The 24,979-nt window shown below is 38.4% G+C and overlaps 1 protein-coding gene across 1 annotated transcript; it reads right to left on the bottom strand.

The window, feature by feature from the left end:
• Nucleotides 1–20,047: 20,047 nt before the first annotated feature.
• Nucleotides 20,048–21,467, bottom strand: Trf (TBP-related factor). The gene is made up of 3 exons (XM_067769974.1): nucleotides 21,370–21,467; nucleotides 21,207–21,295; nucleotides 20,048–21,061 (listed from the first exon to the last, which is right to left on the bottom strand). The coding sequence occupies exons 1-3, from the start codon at nucleotides 21,424–21,426 to the stop codon at nucleotides 20,542–20,544; spliced, it is 666 nt and encodes a 221-aa protein (XP_067626075.1). The 5' UTR covers nucleotides 21,427–21,467; the 3' UTR covers nucleotides 20,048–20,541.
• Nucleotides 21,468–24,979: the final 3,512 nt, after the last annotated feature.

Raw genomic sequence — 24,979 nt, forward strand, 5'->3', positions numbered from 1 at the left:
CATTTGTATGGAAAGAGAATGAGTTTCGAAACGCTCGTGCACAATCACCGCCAGTTATGGTTACTTTAGCTTTGTCTACTTCTTGGCGCTTTGTCCACCAAATTTTCCAAGTACTGCAACCGTTGTTCTGCTAATTTGGGAGCGGCCTTTGGTATGACGACAAAATAAATTAAAATTCTTTTCGCCAATGAAAACTATCTGTTCATGGTTATTAGCTGTGTACAGTTTTTCTTGTGTGTAATTTACCGCCAAGGCAATTGCTAAACGTTGAACGAGCCAGGGACACGTTGGACCCAGCGCAAACTCGCGTCTGAATTGCAGTAAGAGTAATACAGTTCTGCTCTAACCACGAAATCATGACATCGACCGAGAAAGAAGTTTGGGTTGTAGCCGCCTCTTGCTTCATGTTTGGTGCGTCCAGACCGTATCCAGCCCCAAGCAGTTTTTTGCGAGACACCTAATTGTGCTACGAGAGATACCCAGTCTTCTCCACGTGCAGAAGTGATCACAACTCTGGTTCGATATTCCTTTGAGTTTTTCTTATAAACTTTTCTCGAACATTCTTCGGTATCTGGAAAATTATATGTATATTAAGGCGGGTCGATTTAAAAATCGCTCATTGCTCTGTGAAAATCATATTCTAGGGATCAAAATAAGAAACTTTGCCGAAGGAACCATACCTCTAAAATGAATTCTGATGTCCTCCCCTTTGGGTCGAACTTTTGGGTAGGGGCAATTTCAATTCTACCTGCTGTGTCTTGTGGTGGCTTAAAACAAACAACACAAGCAATTTTACGATCTGCAATTGTGTCACAGTGATACCTTCATTTTTAAAACGGTTGAATAAAAAACCCACACAACTATGTTTACGACATGCAAATGCATCACAGTGATGCCTTGCTTTAAAAAGGGGGTTGCAAAAACGCAAATTTCTAATAATTTTTTTTTTAATTTCTTTTCTATTACTAAGTTAAATTCATTTTTTCATTTACATATATTCTGACTAAATAAATTTCTAAAGAGAAAAATAAACTCCAAAAAGAAAAAACATAGGCATTTTAAAGTGGGATTTTTTAAAATTTGACCCTACGACCCAAAGGGGGGGACATCAGAATTCGTTTTATAGGTATGGTTCCTTCGGCAAAGTTTCTTATTTTGATCCCTAGAAAATGATTTTCACAGAGCAATGGGCGATTTTTTTGCCTCCCCACAAATCGACCCGGCCTAATCTATATCAATATAGGTATACAAAGATTTTAGCATGTCTGCATTTGACCATATCTACTTCTTGGCGACAAACTGGGCACATTTTTCCACATTTCCCTGTTCAATAGAGAAAGGATGCAGTGTTCGTTAAATAGGTGCTTACATGGTAGAATATGCGAAATCGCTCTTCTATCAATTTTTTCAACGCAAATAGCACAATTGTCCTGGAATTGCATTATTACTGCTGCTCTGTTTTACTCGAATAATAATATAATTATTTTCGTTTCCTGTCATATTTCGCGTAGGTAACTCTGATTTTTCGTTGCCTACTTGATGTATTTTTCATTAAAGAGGTGCTGTTGTGCATAGTTGTTATACTCAGTTGAGCAGAGCTCACAGAGTATATTAACTTTGATTGGATAACGGTTGGTTGTACAGGTATAAAGGAATCGAGATAGGCTTCCATATATCAAAATCATCAGTATCGAAAAAAAAATTTGTTTGAGCCATGTCCGTCCGTCCGTCCGTCCGTCTGTCTGTTAACACGATAACTTGAGTAAATTTTGAGGTATCTTGATGGCATTTGGTATGTAGGTTCCTGGGCACTCATCTCAGATCGCTATTTAAAATGAACGAAATCGGAAAATAACCACGCCCACTTTTTCGATATCGAAAATTTCGAAAAACAGAAAAAGTGCGATAATTCATTACCAAAGACGGATAAAGCGATGAAACTTGGTAGGTGGGTTGAATTTATGACGCAGAATAGAAAATTAGTAAAATTTTGGACAATAGACGTGGCACCGCCCACTTTTAAAAGAAGGCAATTTAAAAGTTTTGCAAGCTGTAATTTGGCAGTCGTTGAAGATATCATGATGAAATTTGGCAGGAACGTTACTCCTATTACTATATGCATGCATATTAAAAATTAGCAAAATCGGAGTACGAACACGCCCACTTTTAAACAAAAATTTTTTTTTAAAGTCAAATTTTAACAAAAAATTGAATATCTTTACAGCATATAAGTAAATTATGTCAACATTCAACTCCAGTATTGATATGGTTCAACAAAATAAAAATATAAAAGAAAATTTCAAAATGGGAGTGGCTCCGCCCTTTTTCATTAGTTTGTCTAGAATACTTTTATTGCCATAAGTCGAACAAAAATTTACTAATCCTTCCGAAATTTGGTAGGAGCATAGATTCTATGACGATAACTGTTTTCTGTGAAAATGGGCGAAATCGGTTTAAGCCACGCCCAGTTTTTATACACAGTCGACCGTCTGTCCTTAGGCTCGGCCATTAACACGATAACTTGAGCAAAAATCTATATATCTTTACTAAACTTAGTTCATGTATTATCTGAGCTCGCTTTATCTTGGAATAAAAAATGGCCGAAATCCGACCATGACCACGTCCAATTTTTCGATATCAAGAATTACGAAAAATGAAAAAAATGGCATAATTCTATACCAAATATGGAAAAAGGAATGAAAAATGGTAATTGGATTGGTCTATTGACGCAAAATATAACTTTAGAAAAAACTTTGTAAAATGGATGTGCACCTACCATATTAACTCTTTCCGGCACAGTTTTTCGTTGATAATGGTAGAATCGTAAATTTCAATATAATCTTGTCTATAGGCCCAAGCTAAGCCATGGATACATTTTTTTTAAATAGATCAGCATGGGGGTGAGTTGTGTGGTGGTTAGCTAAGGTAACCACTGTGAAATAAGTACACACAATTTTGGAGTTTTTTTTTATTTATTCAAAACTAGTATTACAAATGTTCATGGTGATAATTAAAACACTCTTTTCCTTCCCGATAGCAAAGAGGTAATTGGCATAGTTTGCAGCTCCATACAGTACGCACAGGCATATTTTTCGTGCTACACACACTGCAGCGCCTTGAGGTGCCTCTTATAGGCTGATGGTTTCCCATAGCAAGCCTTATTGTTGCAGGTACTTCCGGTTTGTGCTTCTTTATAGAAGCACAGGTAGGCGAAGGCGAGTTGCTGAAAGAACGCGACATTTTTCTCTTATTACTTATATAAGCAGGTGCCAGGATATCTTGGTAAACATGTCGCCTAAAATCCTTGAGACACAACTCCTCTAATCCTGAGATAGGGTCTTTTTGTAACCCTTTATAGATTATAAAAACATTTACCACCGTGCAATTGTTAGAGTCTGCTGCTACGGTCTACGGTTACGGTCCACTTGGGAGCGTGTTCGCGCGAACACACCTAGTGATGGGGCGAAAGTTGCGATAAAAAGTATCGAAAAACAAGGAAACAGACCGGCCATCACTAGCGAAAATTGCCATGAGTTTCCGGCAAAAAGAAAAAGAGGAAAGGTCGAAAATTGCGTCAGCGAAATTTTGGCGACCCTACAATTATACAAACGGGATATATAACATCTAGGGGCATAACTTCAGCAGCAAAGGCGTCAAGTTCCGCTAATATACTGCTTTAGTAACCTTAATGCTCACTTCGCATCCCCAACGATACTCAACTATACTGCTTTGGTAACCTTATTGCTCACTGCGCATCCCAACGATACTCAACTAATCACAAAACATCCTCGCCGGCTGTGCGCGTAAGCAGGTGATCGTCCAGAAACTAGGAAAGAGTCGATAGCGCAAAGCACCGAAACCGTTCTTTCCGACAAATCTCGTTTCTACGCGTCTATTTTGGGTGGTAATAAACCTTGCACCGGTTGTGTTGCGTGGACACAAGATCCAGTTGAAGTAGGTTGGCGTTCGCAGTCACACCTAGTGAGATAAACCCCTTCCTCTACGTTTACGAAGAACCCTACCATCTGCGGAAAATCGTCCGACACCACCTCTGCCTCCAGGGCCAGCAGTACGCTGCCGCGTAATACAATCAACGTCAAAGAGCCGAGTCATCCGGCTCGTAAAGGGTAGCACGAAGCTTTATCGCCACCCGGTTCACTCGGTTACCTCGACCCAAAGCGCCAACCACCACCAACGGCGCCTACTATTATCACGGGCACCACCGACAGCAATACTAGCCGCATCCTTATCAGCTACGACTATACCGGCTATAAGAATGCTAGCGCAACCCTATCAGCTACGACCATAACGGCTACAACAATACTAGCCGCATCCTTATCAGCTACGCCTATACCGGCTATAACAATACTAGCGCAACCCTATCAGCTACGACCATAACGGCTACAACAATACTAGCCGGATCCTTATCAGCTACGACCATACCGGCTACAACAATACTAGCCGCAACCTTATCAGCTACGATTATACGGGCTACAACAACACCAGCTACAATAACAACCACAGGGCAGCGAACATCGGCCTGCGGCCATCCCAATTGCGACAACGAATATCAGCGGTAAAAGTGGTGAGTTCGTTCCAATACTGAACTAAATATACGTATTTGTAGTCTCAACCTTGTTCTTTAATTTTTTTTTGACTCTGCAACAACATATATTGTTAATATACAGACATATTCAAATTCAAGGCTATCACCCTAGTATAGAATCTTAACACGTAATACATATTGTCACGGATATTACCACCCCTAAGTTATCCCATCACTAAGGCGATGCTAAGGCCATGCCAAGCAGTATTTACGTTAATAATCAAATCAAGTATACACATATATAAGGCAGCCCAGAGAGATGTCACACACAGATGCATTTACTTATACGGCTATGTGCGCGCGAGAGACTGTTAACTACAAACATTCACATCAATAATTCAATCTTTAGGTATCTACATAAACGAATAAATAATTGCGTCTACACATATGTACGTATACGAGCAGCGGAGCGGCAATGCACAAACACATGCATATATCTTATCTCAGTGGTCACAAGAGAGGGCAATAATTTGTGCACGTAGTTGTGGCTGGCGATTTTGTAGCCGAAACAACTAGTAACTTCTGGAAATCGAAGAGCCTAGAAGTATGCAGCGTAAACTATAAAAGCAGTGCAGGCGAGTAAGAAGTAATTCAGTTTGATTTGAGTTGATCAGCAATTACGACTAAGAAGATATCTAGCGAGCAATACCAGTATTATTTTGATTAGTGGAGTTTCATTTGAGCTATCAGTTTGGTTATTAAGCTATTCGTTGCACAGTTTGAGTGTTATTGTGAAGCATTTTAATAAAGGCCATTTTTCCATTATTCAATATTGGAGTTATTTATTCAACAGTTTAGCGATACGAACCTAGCAAAAGGGGCAAATAAGAGGATTTGCAGCAAATTCGTTACAATTGGTGTCAGAAGAGGAATTGTTGAATAAATTCCGGAGGACAACAAGGACATGGCAAAGTTAAGTGAATTGAAGATCCCGCAACTGAAGAAGGAGTTGGAGAGCCGTGGATTGAATACAAGCGGCGTTAAACTCGAACTTCAGGCACGGCTACGAGAAGCAATGGAAGCAGAAGGAATTGATGTGGAAGAGCATGTCTTTCATCTTGATGGCGAGGAGACAACAAAAATTGAAGAGAAGAACGAAACACCGCAGACGGTTACCAGTACAGATTTGAACATGATTTTAGCTGCAATATCTGCTCAAACATCGACAGTGTCATCTCAACTGGCAGAACAGCAGACATATATGGAATCGCAGGAGAACCGTATAACATCCAAGATGGAAGAACAGAAGACATATATGGCATCACAACTAGAATCGCAGGAGAACCGTATAACATCCAAGATGGAAGAACAGAAGACATATATGGCATCACAACTAGAATCGCAGGAGACACTTTTAACATCCAAGATGGAAGCACAAGAGGCACGTATAACAGAAATATCATCACAAATATCCACAAATATGTCATCACAGCTGGAAGAACAAAAGACATATATGGCAACCCAACTGAAAGAACAAGAGGCACGCATAACAGTACAACTAGAAGCACAAGAGGCGCGTATATCATCAAAACTCGAAGCGCGCATGGACGAAAAAATAATGCAGTTTGAAGAAAAATTCGAGGCAGAGGTGGATGCGTTGAGAGGTCGTATACAGGAATTGCAACTTAATCGGCCGGCTGCTTCAGCGAGTAATACAAAGGTAAAAACTCCATCTTTTGACGGTTCTGTTCCTTTTCAGGTCTTTAAGCTACAGTTTGAGAAGACCGCAGCAGTGAACCAATGGAATGCTGAAGATAAAGTTGCTGCACTGTTCGTGGCATTGAAGGGGCCAGCAGCCGAAATCCTACAGACGATTCCCGAAGGAGAGCGGAACAACTATGAAGCATTGATGGCCGCTGTCGAGAGACGTTACGGAAGCGAGCATAGGAAACAGATATTCCAAATTGAGTTGCAAAACCGTCACCAAAGAGCGAATGAGACTTTGCAGGAGTTTGCCTCGGATGTTGAAAGGTTGGCTCATCTCGCAAATGCGGACGCACCCGTGGAATACACCGAGAGGGTAAAAATCCAGAGTTTTATAAATGGCATACGGGACGTGGAAACGAAGCGAGCTACATACGCAAACCCAAAGCTCACATTTGCTGAAACGGTATCACATGCATTGACTCAGGAAACTGCCTCCCTATTAAGTAAACCAGCATATAAGGCTCATCGTGTAGAAGTAGAAAGGCCAGAATGGGTAGACACAATTTTGGAAGCACTGAAGGGATCACAACAGAAAAATGCCGGAGTTATTAAGTGTTTCAAGTGCGGCAACCCAGGTCATATTGCACGACATTGCAGCACCGGTCCGAATAGCTCCAACAATGTGGGTGGCCGTAAACGCAGAGCTGAAGGAGATGAGCAAATCTCCAAGTCCACTCAATCGTTAAACTAAAGCGAGTCAGCCGCAAGGGGCGACAGCTGGCTCCCTCAATTGAATGCCCCATAATCTCTATCTCACAAATTGGAAGAAGGTCAAACAATCTTACTGTCGGAGGACATGTGGATGGAAAGGAACGTTTACTGACTGTAGATACGGGTGCATCTCATTCCATCATTCGAGCGGATTTAGTCAACAAGAAGATAACACCATTGCATGGAGCAAGATTGCGTACAGCCACTGGAGAAGACAGCACGGTTCTAGGAGAAGTATCATGTGAAGTCGCAATTGGGAACGTCACGGTAGTACACAATTTTATAGTGGCAGAGATTGTTGATGAAATCATAATTGGAGTGGACTTCTTAATCGACCAGGGCATCAAGATCGACATGCAAAGCAAGACGATGCGATATAAGAACATGGATGTACCACTTAATTTCGGCTACGAGAGAGGCTACAGCAGTAAACGAGTGCTGGTGGAAGAGAGTCAGCGAATACCACCAAAATCCGAAGCAGTCATCTGGGCAAAGGTTGATGGAGATTGTGGGACAAACAAATTGTGGGTTGTCGAAGCAGCAAACAGATCAACACTGAACATACTTGTAGGAAAAACCCTGGCTATGACAAAACAAGATGGACGTGTTCCGGTAAGAGTACTCAATGAGTTCAATTCACCACTCAAACTGACTAAAGGAGCTATTTTGGGAAAATGCCAAGAGGCTGAAGTAATTATTAACTGTGAACAGCTCCAGGAACACGTTTCAGCCAGTAATACTAATCTTTCAAATGACATCACGGCATGGACGCAGGGGCTAGAGGAAGCATATCAGAGTAAGGCAAAACAACTGCTCCTAAAGTACGCGAACATATTTGACCAGGATGGTTCTAAACCAGGCCGCACCAACGTTGTGAAACATCAAATTGACACTGGAGATGCGAGGCCGATCCGTCAAGCTCCACGTAGTGTTCCACTGGCGAAGCGGCAAGTTGTGAGTCAAATTATACAAGAAATGAGCGACAGCGGCGTCATCGAACCATCAGCTAGTCCCTGGAGCTCACCGGTAGTACTTGTAAAGAAGAAGGATGGAAAAATGAGGTTTTGCGTGGACTACCGGAAGTTGAATGACGTTACGAAAAAGGATAGCTACCCATTGCCAAGAATTGACGACACTCTGGACTCGCTCTCTGGTACGAAATGGTTTTCCACACTGGACTTGAAAAGCGGCTACTGGCAAGTGGAGGTAAAGGAAGAAGACAAAGAGAAAACAGCCTTCAGCGTCGGAGATGGTCTTTGGCAATTTACAGTAATGCCCTTTGGACTATGTAATGCACCAGCTACTTTTGAGAGACTCATGGACCAGGTACTGAAAGGACTACATTGGAAAACATGCTTGGTGTACCTGGACGACATCATCGTATTGGGCAAGAACTTTGATGAACATCTTAAGAACTTGGAGGAAGTTTTCCAGAGAATAGCTGGCGCTGGTCTGAAGTTAAGTCCCAAAAAGTGTGCGCTGTTTAAAAAGGAAGTCAATTATTTGGGTCACAAGGTAACGACAGAGGGCATCTGCACTGCGAACGAAAAAATAGAGGCTGTAAAGGATTGGCCAAGACCACAGAACCTACATGAATTGAGAAGTTTTCTTGGGCTGTGCACATATTACCGCCGATTTGTACCAAATTTTTCCAGCGTAGCCCATAGCCTCCATGAGCTTACAAGAAAAAACAAAGCTTTTGAATGGAAGAAGGAGCAAGAAGTGGCTTTCCAAACATTGAAGGAGCGTTTGTGCACTGCCCCAATGTTAGCATATCCGATTCCAGGAGCAACATTTATTCTAGATACAGATGCGAGTGGATATGCTATAGGAGGCGTTTTATCACAACTGGTCGATGGACAGGAGAAGGTAGTTGCATATTACAGCCGTTCGATTGGAAAACCAGAGAGGAACTACTGCGTTACGCGGAGAGAGCTGTTGGCATTGGTAGAGTGCGTCAAACATTTTCACAAATACCTCTACGGCCAGCGATTCCGTGTCAGGACAGATCACGCAGCGTTGAAATGGCTTCTGCAGTTCCGTAATCCGGAAGGACAATTGGCACGGTGGATCGAGCGACTACAAAGCTACGACTTTTCCATTGAGCATCGAAAAGGTAGTACCCATGGAAATGCTGATGCAATGTCACGAAGACCATGTAGTTTGGAATGCAAGCACTGTTCAAAAGCCGAGGCTAAAGAAGACATTATAGATGTCCGGCTAATGAATATAACATGTACAGATGAATGGGACAAGGAACAGCTAAGAAAGTGCCAGCTAGAAGATGCAGATCTGTCACGTGTTATGCAAGGGCTCGAACGAAATGAAAGACCAAACAGAGAAGAGATGTCAGCAGAGAGTCCCATTGCGAAGTCATATTGGGCACAGTGGAACAGTCTAGAATTGATATCCGGTTGCCTTCATCGAGTATGGGAGAGTGAGGATGGTAAATACAAGAATAAACTGATAGTTGTTCCCAGAAAGAGGATTCCTGACGTGCTCAGCGAGCTGCATAATGGTCCAAGCGGAGGTCATCTTGGAATCACGAAGACGCTCGAGAAGATTAAACAGAGATTCTATTGGGTTGGTTGCCGTCAGTCGGTCACTGAGTGGATTGCGAACTGCGAGGTTTGCAGCAGAGCTAAAGGGCCCAGAACACGAAGTCATGGCCAGATGAAGCAATATAACTCAGGTGCGCCATTTGAAAGGATCGCCATGGATGTCGCAGGTCCATTTCCTACTAGTAACCGCGGAAACAAATACGTACTGGTGGTTATGGATTATTTCAGTAAATGGCCAGAGGTATACCCAATCCCAAACCAAGAAGCAGAAACAGTAGCAGAAGTGGTTAAAAACGAATGGGTTGCAAGGTATGGTGTACCAATGGAGTTACATTCTGACCAAGGCAGGAATTTCGAATCAGCTGTGTTCCAGGAAATGTGTAAGTCATTGGGCATTCGAAAAACACGGACAACTGCATTGCATCCTCAATCCGATGGTATGGTAGAACGATTCAATAGAACATTGGAGGAGCACTTAAGGAAAGTAGTAGACAAGTACCATAAAGAATGGGATACCCGCATACCATTATTCTTGATGGCTTATCGATCAGCAGTGCATGAGACAACGGGCCAAACCCCTGCAAAAGTAATTTTTGGCAATGACCTTAGACTGCCAGCTGATTTGAAGTTTGGGATAGATGCCAATGCGGAGAGAAATGTCAGGAAATCCACTAGTGATTTGGAAGAAGAGCTAAGAGAAATACATGATCTGATAAGGCAACGAACAAAGATTATGAGTGACAAGATGAAAGCCAGATACGATAAAGCAATTAATTCCGAAGGTTTTCAGGAAGGAGATTTGGTGCTGTTATACAACCCACAACGTAAAAAAGGTTTGTCCCCGAAATTGCAGTGTAATTGGGAAGGCCCATACAAAGTTGTAAAACGGATCAACGATGTAGTGTACCGCATACAAACCATCGGTAAACCACGAACCAAAATGAAAGTGGTCCATTTAGAAAGGCTGGCAACGTTTAGATCGAGAGATTTGTCTGATCGGGACGATCAGACTTAGGTGGAGGGCAGTGTCACGGATATTACCACCCCTAAGTTATCCCATCACTAAGGCGATGCTAAGGCCATGCCAAGCAGTATTTACGTTAATAATCAAATCAAGTATACACATATATAAGGCAGCCCAGAGAGATGTCACACACAGATGCATTTACTTATACGGCTATGTGCGCGCGAGAGACTGTTAACTACAAACATTCACATCAATAATTCAATCTTTATGTATCTACATAAACGAATAAATAATTGCGTCTACACATATGTACGTATACGAGCAGCGGAGCGGCAATGCACAAACACATGCATATATCTTATCTCAGTGGTCACAAGAGAGGGCAATAATTTGTGCACGTAGTTGTGGCTGGCGATTTTGTAGCCGAAACAACTAGTAACTTCTGGAAATCGAAGAGCCTAGAAGTATGCAGCGTAAACTATAAAAGCAGTGCAGGCGAGTAAGAAGTAATTCAGTTTGATTTGAGTTGATCAGCAATTACGACTAAGAAGATATCTAGCGAGCAATACCAGTATTATTTTGATTAGTGGAGTTTCATTTGAGCTATCAGTTTGGTTATTAAGCTATTCGTTGCACAGTTTGAGTGTTATTGTGAAGCATTTTAATAAAGGCCATTTTTCCATTATTCAATATTGGAGTTATTTATTCAACAGTTTAGCGATACGAACCTAGCAAAAGGGGCAAATAAGAGGATTTGCAGCAAATTCGTTACAATATATACATGCATATACCTAAGTTAAAGAGAGCAAGCTGCATCCACTTGTAGTAAAGTTAACTTATTATACCATGCAAAAAAAGTAGACGTAACGTAAAGTTAAGTAGATAGGTTTAATTAACTTAGAAGCAAGAAAAAAAATAAATAAATAAAACAATACCAGCCCTGACTGATAAATGCAAAACAGTTTACGTTTTACCTGAACATGTAAACGATTTCGTTAATTTTTTTATGAATTTAAAGTACACGTTTTACCTGAACATGTAAAACGATTCCGTTAATTTTCCTATAAATTTAAGTTATGTTTTACTTGAATATGTGAAACAATTTCTTCGAGGAGTATGATTTACCCCAATTTTAATCTTAATTGCGTTTATAACAAATTTTCTTAGTACATATTACATATTAGTGTCATTATACTATGCGTTATACCGAATCGATATTTTGTTAAACTCAAAAATAAGTTCTACTACAACAACATATTAATTTTGTAAGGGGGTCCCAATTATAGGAATTTGTATCCAAACTGTATAGCCCTAGAATAGGTTTGTGAATGAAACGAAAACAAGCATTTAAGCAAATTTTTACTTTGTATGTAATATATCTACTATTCATAAGCATATTTATTTACAATTTTTTTTTCACACCAAGCACCTATAACCTTTGTCAAGAAAAAAGGGGGTGACATAAATATAGGTATAGCTTTAAATATTTCTTTTATAGCATACATACGTTAGAAAAAATGAAATTTGAATAAACTTGTAAATAATATGGGAATGCTGGCGTCGCCATTTATTTAGAAGGCACGTAGGGTTACCAGGTAAGGGGCCACCGAAATTTAGGTGCGTCGGTGGCCATGGTTTTTGAAGGTGGGACAAATGCACCGGGCGTCGCAACAACACCCGCGGCGCCCCTCTATATATTCGGCCCTTTTTGTTTTTCTTATTTAAATTTTCAGCGGTTTTTTTTTTTTTTGAGTTTGATTTTCAGCGTTAGTAACCGGCCGTTTCCGGTTCGGTAATTTTTTTTTTGCGGTTATTTTTTTTTTGAATGTAGATTTTGAATGTTTAACGGTCTGTCCGTGACATCCGGTTCGGCCGGATGTTGTTTTAGTTTGAATTTATAAGCGTTATGAGTCGGTCTCTGCGCTTCTGTCAGGGTTTTTGATTTTGACAGCTTTCAGTTTTGATAGGCATGATAGGAACTTTTTTCTGTTTATGGCGCAGGAACAGTAAGGTTGCCAAGGATCCGCCCCAGCCGACAATGACTAGCCACTTTGCACCACCACATCATGCCGACCGCCTTCCTTACTGCTTCCACAGTAAATGCGACACCATAACACAATCTAGAAAATAAAAGAATATTCGGTGCCACCATTTTTTTGATTTGCGGTCAATCGCATAGCTTCCCTTCAATTGATCAAATTTATCCACGAAATTCATATTTTCATTGTAGTCCTTCAAGGCTAGAGGGCATGCCACTTCAACTCTCTCTCCAGTTTTTTCTGTTCTTCTTACATGAACCAGATCTCTGGGATCATGAAAGTTACTTAAAATGAAAACGCAACGTTTATCTTTCCATTTCATAAAGGAAACCATCTGATTGTCACTGACTCTATAATCGTATTCCCCACGCTTCAATTCCTTATCGGTTTTTAAATTAGGGAGATGTTTACGAGATTTATTTACTGTCCCACATGCATAGACGTTCTTCTGACGTAAATTGACCTGCAGTTCGTAGCTATTAAAATAATTGTCAAAGTACACCTTATGGTTTTTATTTTCCAATCCCTCACAGAATTTTCTGACATTACCCCCTAAATTGGTTTCCGACTTTTCCTGAATATATCTCGAAATCTAAACAGTAGCCAGTCGAAGCGCACGTTGTCCACACCTTGTACCCCCTCTTTGTTGGTTTTTTCGGCATGTACTGCTTCAAACAGCTTCTTCCTTTAAATTTTATCATGGGTTCGTCAATAGCAATTTTTTCTGTGTGGTTGTAATTTTTCTTGTAAGATTCTCGAAGCATTTCAATGAAAGGGCGTATCTTATACAAGTTATCATAATTGGGATCGTTTCGGAAAGGCAACAAGACATTGTCATTTAGATGCAAATTTCCAAGAATCCATGAGAAGCGGCTGAGCGGCATAAAATGTGATATGTAGTTATCTCGCAAATCAGGCGATGATGACCAATAGTCTCTATAGCTTGAACTTTTTTTCACTCCCATTACTAAATTCAGAGCAATAAAAACCGATATCTCATCTGTGGTAACTGGTTTATAAGTACTTCCTTTTTGTTCCTCATATAGATTTGTGTGAAATGTTACGTGTCGCATAATCTTATCCGTCCAAAGCAAATTGAAAATTTTCAGAGGGGCCAATTGTTGGTGTTCAGCTAGACTGGTTGTTTCGTCCGGCAAATGGCTTGAAGTTGTAAAGTTTTCAGGAGCTAAAATTGTATAAGCTTTCTTCCACTTTGGAGGGCCCACACAAAGGGCTAGTAGCGGAATACCTTCTGTAGTGGGCTGATTACGTCCAAGAAGATGGGATAAGGGAGCTTCATCGTCAGAGTCAAACTCCTCATCAGATGGAAAAAACCAAGTGAAAACTGTTGCGAGTCAAGGGGGACGTCTTCAATATCAGGTTCGTCTTCATCAGATCCATCTCCACCCACACAGCTATCAGTATCTGAAGGTATATCTTCATATATCAGTAAGTTTTCAATTTCACGATCAGATAACTTCTTCTTGGTCATTTTCTCAAAAAACCCTAAATTTTTGTTCTATATTGTATTTCACTTAAATTCGCTTAAAGTTTAGCTACTTACCGAGCGGTGGCTACCTCTGCTAACCACTTTGAAAAAGTCAAATTATTGCAAACATTTTGGCAAGCTCGAGTTGGATTTTACACTTATTAGAGTATTGGAATACGTATTTTGCACAAAAATAAACAGCTAAATATAGTATTTGCTCACCATCAAAGAAAAAATATTCACAAACGCTCACGGCCTAGAAATTCGCAATTTCGATTGAAATTTCATAACTGTAAATGACCGTTGCGCTAGGAATTTTGAAATATTTGTTTGACAGATATCTCATGGCTGCCTTATAGAAGCATCACATTACTAAACGTTTCCGTAAGATAGCGCTGTTTTCAGTTACACATCAAAATTAAGGTGGTTAACTGTGGTTGCCACCATGAAGAAAAGAATTAAGTAGAAGAAAATGAAAAATTTCTGCAGGGCGAAATCAAAAGCCCTTGGAATCTTGGCAGGAATACTGTTCACTTGCAATTCGCGGGGAGACGGGAATTAGATGTGTGGGTGTGTGTGCGAAAGTATACCACTCGGCAGCAAAATGTTCCGGCTTGGATAGCTATAAAGCTACTGTAATAGGAACACATCCAATGGTGAATTTTATTTGCGAAGAGTGTATTACATACATACATAATATTGATCTGGTATTGCGAGACATGCAAGAGAGTGTTAATAGGAACAGTGGCTATTTAAAAGAATACAAAAACGAATTTGAAGAAGCTTTAAAAACCAACCAAAAAGAGATGCGGGCGTTAATGAAAACAATGGAGGAAAAATACAATGAACGTTTGGCGACCTTAAAAATGCATCAAGAAATGTATATTAAAAATGCAGCTGAAATTAAGAAAGTGCGGGAGATAGCAGAGAAAATAAAAAATCAAGCTGAAGTAGTGGGGAGGGAGAATGAGAAATTTTGTAGTGAAATAAAAACAATAGTAAAGGAGAAGAACGATGGGATACCACAACAAACATATGCAAATATTCTAAGGACGGGTGAAAATAAAAACACAGCTAGGGCCGTTCCAGAGCTTAAGAAACGGGCTCCTATTATTGTTAAACCGAAGGCAAAACAAACTAGTGAAAGAACAAGGCAAGATCTAAATAATAAAATTAACCCTAACGAGCTAAAGATAACAGACATTAAAGCGGGCCATAATGGTATTATGGTGATCGATAGTATTAATGAAGATGAAAGAAATAAGATTAAACAAATTATGGATAAAAAAATAAGTGATGAATATGAAATAAAGATACCACGTGACTATAAACCAAAATTATTTATAACAGGCATGCAGTTTGAAAAGAATAGAGATGACCTGATCGAGTGTCTAAGAAAGCAAAACAAATGCCTAGAACAGGGTGAAATAAAAATTATTAAGCAATATAATGTTAAAACTAGCAACAAAAACTATTACAACGCAATATTGGAGTGGACGAGGAAATGTTTACTAATGCTTTAAAATTGGATAAGCTCAACGTAGGATGGGAAAGGTGCAAAGTTTACGATGGCGTTGATGTGACAACGTGTTTCAAATGTAGAGGATACAATCACAAGGCGACTGAATGCAAAAACGAGGAAGTTTGTACCAAATGCTTGGGTAAGCATAAGACCATTGAATGTAATGAACAACCAGCAAACAAGTGTATAAACTGCATAAAGGCAAATGAGAAGTTAAATCTAGGACTAGATGTCAATCACTCGTGCAATAGCAGACAGTGCCCAGTCTACCTAAAGCACTTGAATGCAAAAAAACAAAGGCTAGGATACTAGCAGCGAACACCCGACGCACTGATAAGCCCGCCACAATTCAATGAGATACCGCTGAAGAAAATTCGATACAAAGAAAGACTGCAGACTAGACACAATGAACTTAAGTGCATATACTTGAATATTAACAGCATAGTATCAAACAAATGTGAACTGGAAGTGTTGGCTGAAGTACATACACCAAGTATCATATTATGTTCGGAAACGTGTACAACGAAAGATGTTGAAGACAGCGAATTAGAAATAGCATCGTATAATATGGTTAGATGCGACTCGCACAGCAGGCATACAGGAGGAGTACTAGTGTATGTTCATAGGACAGTGGAGATAAATGTAATTTATAATGCTAGTGTCAATATGAACTTATGGTGCATTATAATAAAATTGAAAAAGGTCGATAAAAAGTGGCAAATAGGGGTTCTGTATCATTCACCAAGCACAAGTGATGCAGCGTTTATCGAGTACCTAAATGAAATATTAATCGATAAATTTGAAAGAAGTAAATGTAATATACTAATCGGGGATTTTAATATAAACATGAACTACATATCAACATATAGTACAAAATTGAATGAGATATTTTCTGTGATGGGTATGACCCAAAAAGTAGAATTTAATACTCGAATTACAGATGCAAGTGCATCTAAAATTGATTTATTATATTCAAATTCAGATGAAATACAGTGCAATAATTTGCCTGCATACAAAATTTCAGATCACGAAACAATAATGTTCAATATTAAAACGTCTAAATCATACCAGATGAGAATGACCAAGAAAATCACAGCTTGGGATAAATATAATAGTGAAATCTTAATAAGCATCCTGAGATCATGTAACTTCAACATAAATGAAAACCTACTAATTGATGAGAAAGTCGAATTAGTGAACAACATAATAATGCAAGCTATGGAAAGTTTAACGTATGAAAAAGAAGTTCATATCAAGCTTATGAATAAATGGTACGACAGAGAACTGGCGCAAATGAATAAATGCAAATATAATAATTATAAGCTTGCGATACAAACAGGTGATTGGAACGAATATAAAAATATAAATCGTATCTACAAAAAGCTAGTAAAAATAAAGAAAGTTAAATATATGGAAAATAAAGTCGAAATGAATGAAAATAACGCCAGAGAAATGTGGAAACATCTTAAGCAAGCGGTTTGCTTAACGAGAGATAACGAAGGGATTAAAAAGGCGATAATAGATGGTATGATGGTAGAAAATGAAACTGAGCTGGCAAATGGTCTAAATAGGTTCTTTATAAATAGCGTAATAGAAATTAATAACATCATAGAACCTTGCCGTATAGCACTAAGTGATGTACAAGTCAATTCTAGATTAAAGTTTGCCAAAATAACAACAGATGAAGTTATTAATATTCTAAAAGAGTTCAAATATAAAATAGGCGGCAGAAAACTTATATCTGATGGAGTACTTAAAGATTGTATATCGTATACAGGATATTTCTACGCACAAATAATCAATAACAGCCTAGAAGAGGGTCTTGTACCAGAAAAGTGGAAAACGTCAACGGTGATACCAGTGGAAAAAGTTAAAAAGACAGTAAAACCTGAAGAACTTAGACCCATAAACACCCTGCCTAGTGATTGTAAAATACTTGAAGCTTATGTTAAGAACCAGTTAACGAAATACCTTGAAGATAATAATATACTAGCCCACCAGCAGTCAGGCTTTAGAAAGAAACATTCATGTGAGACAGCTCTTAATTTGGTGATACATGACTGGAAAGAAGAGTTAAATAAAAAAAAAGTGGTTGTTTCAGTCTTCCTAGACCTCAAACGAGCTTTTGAAACAGTGGATAGGGAGATCTTAATCAAAAAAATGGAACGTATTGGTATAACTGGTATAGAACTTGACTGGTTTCGCAGCTATTTGAAGCAGAGGAGACAGAAAACGGTTATAAATACCGTGATGTCTGATGAATTGGAAGTACCCATAGGGTTACCACAAGGCTCAGTTTTGGCACCGATACTGTTCTTAATTTATATTAATGATATAGTTAACGCTATTGAAGGTTGTGAAATCAAACTATTCGCTGATGATGCATTAATAATGATTAGTGAGAATAATATTAATTCTGCACTTTCTAAAATACAACATGAACTGAATAACCTGTATAAATGGTTGTGCGGAAATAGACTGAAACTTAATATAAATAAAACGAAATTTATGATAATAACAAGGAGGAACGTTAATGAGGATATAATTGGTTTAAAAATAAATGATGAAAGCATACAAAAAGTTGACAGTATAAAATATTTGGGAATTATAATTGATAACAAACTCAAGTTTGAAGAACATATAAACTACACAGTCCAGAAAGTTGCGAAAAAAATTGGGGTTATGCAGAGAACATCCAAATATATTCAAAAAAAGTACAAAATAATTATATATAAGTCCATTATAGAACCGCACTTTGTAAACTGCCCATCTATTCTATTCATTGTGTCAGACAAAGAAATAGATAAACTTCAAAAGATGCAAAACAGATGTATGAGATTTATTCTTAAAAAACCTAGAGATACTCGTACGGCTGATATGCTGAGAAGTTTGAACTGGTTAAGTGTAAAGCAAAAGATTTTTTTTCACGCTATGAAGTTTATATTTAATATTAAAAGTGAAAATGTACCTGAATATCTAAGTAAAAACGTAGTATTAGTTAAGCAAACACATAACATTAATACAAGGAATAAACACAATTTCAAACTGCCTTTATTCAGAACTGAAATAGATCAGCAAAATATTTTTTATAAAGGTCTAAAAAGTTTCAATGAACTGCCTATAGATATAAAAAGTTGCAATGAAATCGGGGCTTTTAAAGCAAAACTTTATGAATATTGTAAAACCTTAGCAATAAGATAGTAAATTGTAATATAATTTAATTTATGAATTAGGCTTTTTTGCCGTAATAAATAAATGAAATGAAATGAAATGAAATGAAATGAAATGGTATTACATATATAAACAAATTAGCGGTACCCGACAGATGATGTTCTGGGTCACCCTGGTACACATTTTGGTCGATATCTCCAAAACGCCTTCACATATAAAATTAAGGCCCATCCCTTTTAAAACCCTCATTAATACCTTTATTTGATACCCATATCGTACAAACACATTATAGAGTCACCCCTGGTCCACCTTTATGGCGATATCTCGAAAATGCGTCCACCTATATGACTAAGGCCCACTCCCTTTTAAAATACTCATTATCACCTTTCGTTTGATACCCATATTGTACAAACACATTATAGAGTCAACCCTGGTGCACCTTTAAAACGATATCTCGAAAAGGCGTCCAGCTATAGAACTAATGCCCACTCCCTTTTAAAATACTCATTATCACCTTTCGTTTGATACCCATATTGTACAAACGCATTATAGAGTCAACCCTGGTCCACCTTTATAACGATATCTCGAAAAGGCGTCCACCTATAGAACTAAGGCCCACGCCCTTTTAAAATACTCATTAACACCTTTCATTTAATACCCATATCGTACAAACAAATTCTAGAGTCACCCCTGGTCCACCTTTATGGCGATATCTCGAAAAGGCGTCCACCTATAAAACTAAGGCCCACGACCTTTTAAAATACTCATTAACACCTTTCATTTAATACCCATATCGTACAAACAAATTCTAGAGTCACCCGTGGTCCACCTTTATGGCGATATCTCGAAAAGGCGTCCACCTATAGAACAAAGGCCGCCCTTTTAAAATACTCATTAACACCTTTCATTTAATACCCATATCGTTCAAACAAATTCTAGAGTCAGTCCTGGTCCACCTTTATGGCGATATCCCTAAATGCCGTCCACCTATAGAACTATGGCCCACTCAATCTTAAAATACTATTTAATACCTTCCATTTGATACACATGTCATTCAAACACATTCCAGGGCTACCCTAGGTTCATTTTCGTACATGGTGACTTTCCCTTATTTTGTCTCCATAGCTTTCAGCTGAGTATGTAATGTTCGGTTACACCCGAACTTAGCCTTCCTTACTTGTTTTTATTCAAAACTGAAGCGCATACGATATTATATTCTCATTTTAAAACAAAACTTTATTTTTAAATTAAAGAATCTTAATTTTAAATGTTGTTTTCTCATTTTAAAATGACTATTCCAATGTTCAAATGAATATTTCCTATTTTAAAATGAAGGTTTCTTATTTTGAATTGCCTAATCTGAATTTTAAATAAGCTTTTCTTATTTTGACTCGAAATTTTCTCATTTTCAAGTGAACAATCCAATTTTAAAATGGAAAATTCTCGTTTTTAAATGAAGCTTTCTCGTTTTAAGTTGAAGTCTGATTTTGAATTGAAATTTTCCCCTTTTAAACTGAATAATCTGATTTTTAATTGAAGGTGTCTCATTTTAATCTGAAAATGGTGTAAACTTTTACCATATAAATGCTGAAAGGGTTATTAAGGGAAGCCTTTGATTGAATATTTAAGTACACACTTTAATGGTATATTAAGTTATAAAGATATATCTTCTAGAAGTATAATAAAATGACTAACAGAACTTGAAACGCTAATTGACTAAAAGTACATACATACACGCATATATAATTTTTTATATTACAAAGCCGCCTTAATTTTTCCTGAAACTTAATAGAGTGGGATAAATTTTATCCAAACAATCCATAATATCTTTACGAGCCTTAGCGCCAGTGAACACAATTTTACCATTTACAAATATTAACATCACCATACGAGGGTTCACCATACGATATATTAGGGCAGGAAACAATTCCGGTTCATATGAGCTAAACTGTCCATGCATTTGATTAAGATTCTCTAAACGAATAGGAAATCTTAAATCTACTGTTGCTACAATATTTTGTAACTTAAAATCAATAAATTTAACCGGATAACCTAACTTTTGTAGAATACGTGCAAATTTTCTTGAACCCAAATTTGCATCCGCCTCTGTACGTGCGCCTGTGCATATAATTTTGCCCGTACTAAATATTAGCGCCGTACAACGTGGTTCACGCATGCGCATAACAACACCATGGAAACGAGATGGAGTATATTCTGAGTTACGTGTTCGAAAATTTATATCTTGCAAATTCAATTCGCAAGCTACCGAGACAGTAGCCACAACGTTCCTGGGTGCATAAACAAAGTTTATATAGCATTTAAATTATTTGCCACTGGGAATATTAGTAATAGGTCCAACACATAGGCTATTTGTCGCTCCCCATGCAATTTACTATCTTATGTGTCGGGCCTATAAGATAAAAAGGTACTCACTGCAATTTGATTTCATGTTGTACTTCCTTTGGTTCACCGATTGGTGTGGCTGCCGGCTGCTGTGGTTGTAGCGAACTATGTGGATTAGGCTGTAATTCATATGGGTTTTCAATTGTAATGTTCTGTATCTGTTGTATAGACGTTTCTTATTGTTTCCACTTACTTTGTTATGAGAAGTTTGTAATAAATTCCGTAAAGATGATTCGTTCGCTGAATCCATGATATTTCAGCCGATGTAAACAAATATAAAAAGAAAGAACGAAAGAAAATGTGGAATACCAGGTGATTGACATTTTGCGCACAATGCAAGGTTGCTTTCCTGACCGGCAGTGTTGTAAACGTTAAGCCCCCATTACTAACACTTAGCATAAACTTGACTCGACTTGGCGTAAACTTGGCAACTTAACCACGATTATACTCCACTTGGCGCAAAAAATCTGGCATCATAATCAGCGTTGAAATTTATTTTTAAATAAATGTCAATTTGTATGACAAAATGTCAAAATGAAATGGAAACAAACAAATGGCATCTCAAAATGTAAACGTCACTTAGAACTTACACAGAAAATCAAAATTCAACAGACTTCTAAGTCAAGTTAAGTTTTGAGTAATCAGTAACATGCAATGTTCATTTAACAGAACTGTAAGTGACAGTTCGCAAGCCAAGTCAAGTCTATGCCAACACCCCTATTATGAATTTTCATACGATAGAAGATAAACGCTTCCTAGCGTATCGTAAAAAATCAGCTTTCATATTGCGATTTCCACACGCCCGATAGATGTACTATTGCAGAGTTTTGTTTACAAATTTTTGTGAATCTATACGAAACAGGTAGCAAAACAAAACGTAAATACTAACAATTCATTTGTCTTGTACGTAAAAGTGGCAAAAGTTTTTAAAAGCTGTTATAATAAAATGTTTTATGCAACCTCTGTTACCTTTTATATAAACTCAAATGAACAAATTGACGGAACTTGCATAGATTCCACAGAAAGAAGAAAATTGAGAGATCATTCCAATCTTCTTGAAATGAACTCTGCACTGTAAGTACTTGACATACTAAAAGTAAAAAAAGTTTAATAAACAAAATTGATGTCAGAGTATGTCTTAACAGAAATAAAAGGCAGTTTGCGCGCCCGTAAACATAGGCCATCCATCCCAAATATTTTGAAGGTTTGTGCCACTTTAAGGCTTCTTGCCCAGGGTGTTGCAACAGAGTGTTGGGAATGAGGCTGTAGTTGGATTATTTTGGATTATGTAATAATTGTATATTTACTTTTATTTAAATAGTTACCAACGTATCGTGGAAAAATTTATCAGCGATAGCTAACGTAGAAAATTGAACAGCGTATGCGATAGTTAGCGTATGGCAATACCACGATAAACGATAAACGCTAACGATCGAGTTTCACACGCTAGAATTTATTTCATAATACGGTAGAACAGATTGCAAGCGTTTATCGTGTATCGTACGAGTTCATAATAGGGGTGTAAGTATCAGTAATGGAGCCTTAACGCTTCATGTCGAATATCGATGAGTAAGTTGGCGCGATGTTAGCCGTCATCCAGCGAGTTTTAAGGTTTAGAATCACGCTCAATTCTCACGGGAATGCTCTGGATCATTGAGAGACTTGAAAAGCAGAGATCGTGATATTTTCGCACACGTGAAATGTGTTAGGCAGATGTCACTGCTGTTTTTCATTTGGTAATAGTCTATTTGAGGGGTCGACTGCTAATACGCTACCAAAAATATCGAGTGAGGTCTCAATTTATCTCTGTCCGGAGATATTTGCAGTTGAAATTGGCGATTTCCATGTGGTTGTTGTTGTGTTCGTATCCACAAAAAAAATTGTGCATCACCGTGGAGGTAGCCACGGTCATACCACACACCCGGACTTGGCATGGCACAGCCCAGGGTTATTTTTTATAAGCGCGGCCGAAGGCCGCTAACTCAGCCCAAATACTATGGACCCGACCCCCGGTTTCGGAGGTACCCGTGGGTCTTTTTTCGGTTTTTCGTTAATATCTTTTGAACGAGTTAATATTTTTATTTTCCGCCTTCGGATTATTAATACTGATGACAATACGCGTCGTTTGACACCTCTCTCGATATTTTTGGTAGCGTATTAGCAGGCGACCCCTCAACTAAACTATTACCTTTCATTTAACTCATACGCCGAAAGCCTAAGCAGCGACATCTATTTTTAAAAAAGTAGGTTTATTAAAGGCAGCGTTACCAAACTAAAGACAAGTAATTAACAAATTATCTGGCTCACAAATTGAATCAAACTTCTATCTGGATTTATCTGGCTCAAATCTTTGTTGTTGCATTTACATGCAAAATTATTTATCTGGCTCAGGATCTTTGCCACCGGATGATGGCTGTTGCAAAAGATATCATACCCGTCAAAAAACGCGAGTACTCCATAAATAATGTAAGGAATACTCCTTTGGGAGTATTGGAGTATTCCAAAACTAATCTGTATTCATACAAAAAATGTGCTCCAATTAACATTGCGATGTCCTAGGAGAGGAGTAGGTGATCCCACTCTCGCTTTGTTTGTGAGTATTCCATAGAGTACATACGTCAGAGTACTTTCCAAAGTACTTTCACTGTAGTACTCCATGGAGCACCCACAGAGGATCATATGCCAAAGTACTAAAGAGGAATTGTGTCGGAAAGAATTATCGGAGTGATTTAATTTAAAATGAAGGTAAATGAAGAGGGGAATACAACTTTTATATTTTTTACTACGAATATTCTTATGTTATTTAGCATTTGCGTGAATAAAGAAACTAATATTTCTCTATTCTATAGTATGTATACATAAAACCTGGTTCAACTATACATGGTTGGCTCATCTGTAAAGCAACAAAATATGTCTGTTCAAATTGTCAAAATCTGTGTATTGGTGTTGTTGCGAATGGTATGGAATGGAAACATAAAACTTAGCAATTTTTGTATGTGTAAGTAAAATGTTGCCAATGTGTTGGTTTCATTTTGAGTTTGCCATCTCCTTTTGACAATCCCTTCGACCATGCAATGACATAAATAAAATCAGCTGATGAGATGAGCCAACCTGTATAATTGAACCATGCATAAAGCTGGAGACATTGGTGTTTTATCGGTAACCGTATCGGCAACCTTTTAACAGCTGATTCGACCAACCTTATGAGAATCAATGCAATCGATTATTGGTGCCGCTAAGGTCGTAACCGTATCGTAGCCAACCAATTGGGTTTTGGTTTAAGCCGGAGTCATTGGTGCCGTATGTCGTATCGCTGTATCCGTATCCCTAACGTAATTAGCTGTTTATCATTACGACGGTAAACCAAAACCCAGTTGGTTGGCTACGATACGGTTACGACCTTAAGCTGGAGACATTGGGGCTTTATCGGTAACCGTATCGGTAGCCTTATAACAGCTGATTCCACCAACCTTATGAGAATCAATGCAATCGATTATTGTTGCCGCTAAGGTCGTAACCGTATCGTAGCCAACCAATTGGGGTTTGGTTTAACGTCGTAACGATAAACAGCTGATTACGTTAGGGATACGGATACAGCGATACGACATACGGCACCAATGACTCCGGCTTTAGCGGCACCAATAATCGATTGCATTGATTCTCATAAGGTTGGTCGAATCAGCTGTTAAAAGGTTACCGATACGGTTACCGATAAAGCACCAATGTCTCCAGCTTTACCGTCGTAACGATAAACAGCTGATTACGTTAGGGATACGACTACAGCGATACGACAAACGGCACCA

Source organism: Eurosta solidaginis, chromosome 2 (genome assembly GCF_040869045.1).
Source record: "Eurosta solidaginis isolate ZX-2024a chromosome 2, ASM4086904v1, whole genome shotgun sequence".
Lineage (NCBI taxonomy): Eukaryota > Metazoa > Arthropoda > Insecta > Diptera > Tephritidae > Eurosta > Eurosta solidaginis.

Excerpts from the sequence above, each read along its gene's own strand:
- Trf (XM_067769974.1), bottom strand. The coding sequence starts at position 21,426 with ATGGATTCAGCGAACGAATCATCTTTACGGAATTTATTACAAACTTCT. Across the intron at positions 21,296-21,369 it reads TACAAACTTCTCATAACAAA|CCTAATCCACATAGTTCGCT; the intron begins GTAAGTGGAAAC and ends TATGAATTACAG. Across the intron at positions 21,062-21,206 it reads CAACATGAAATCAAATTGCA|GAACGTTGTGGCTACTGTCT; the intron begins GTGAGTACCTTT and ends TTATGCACCCAG.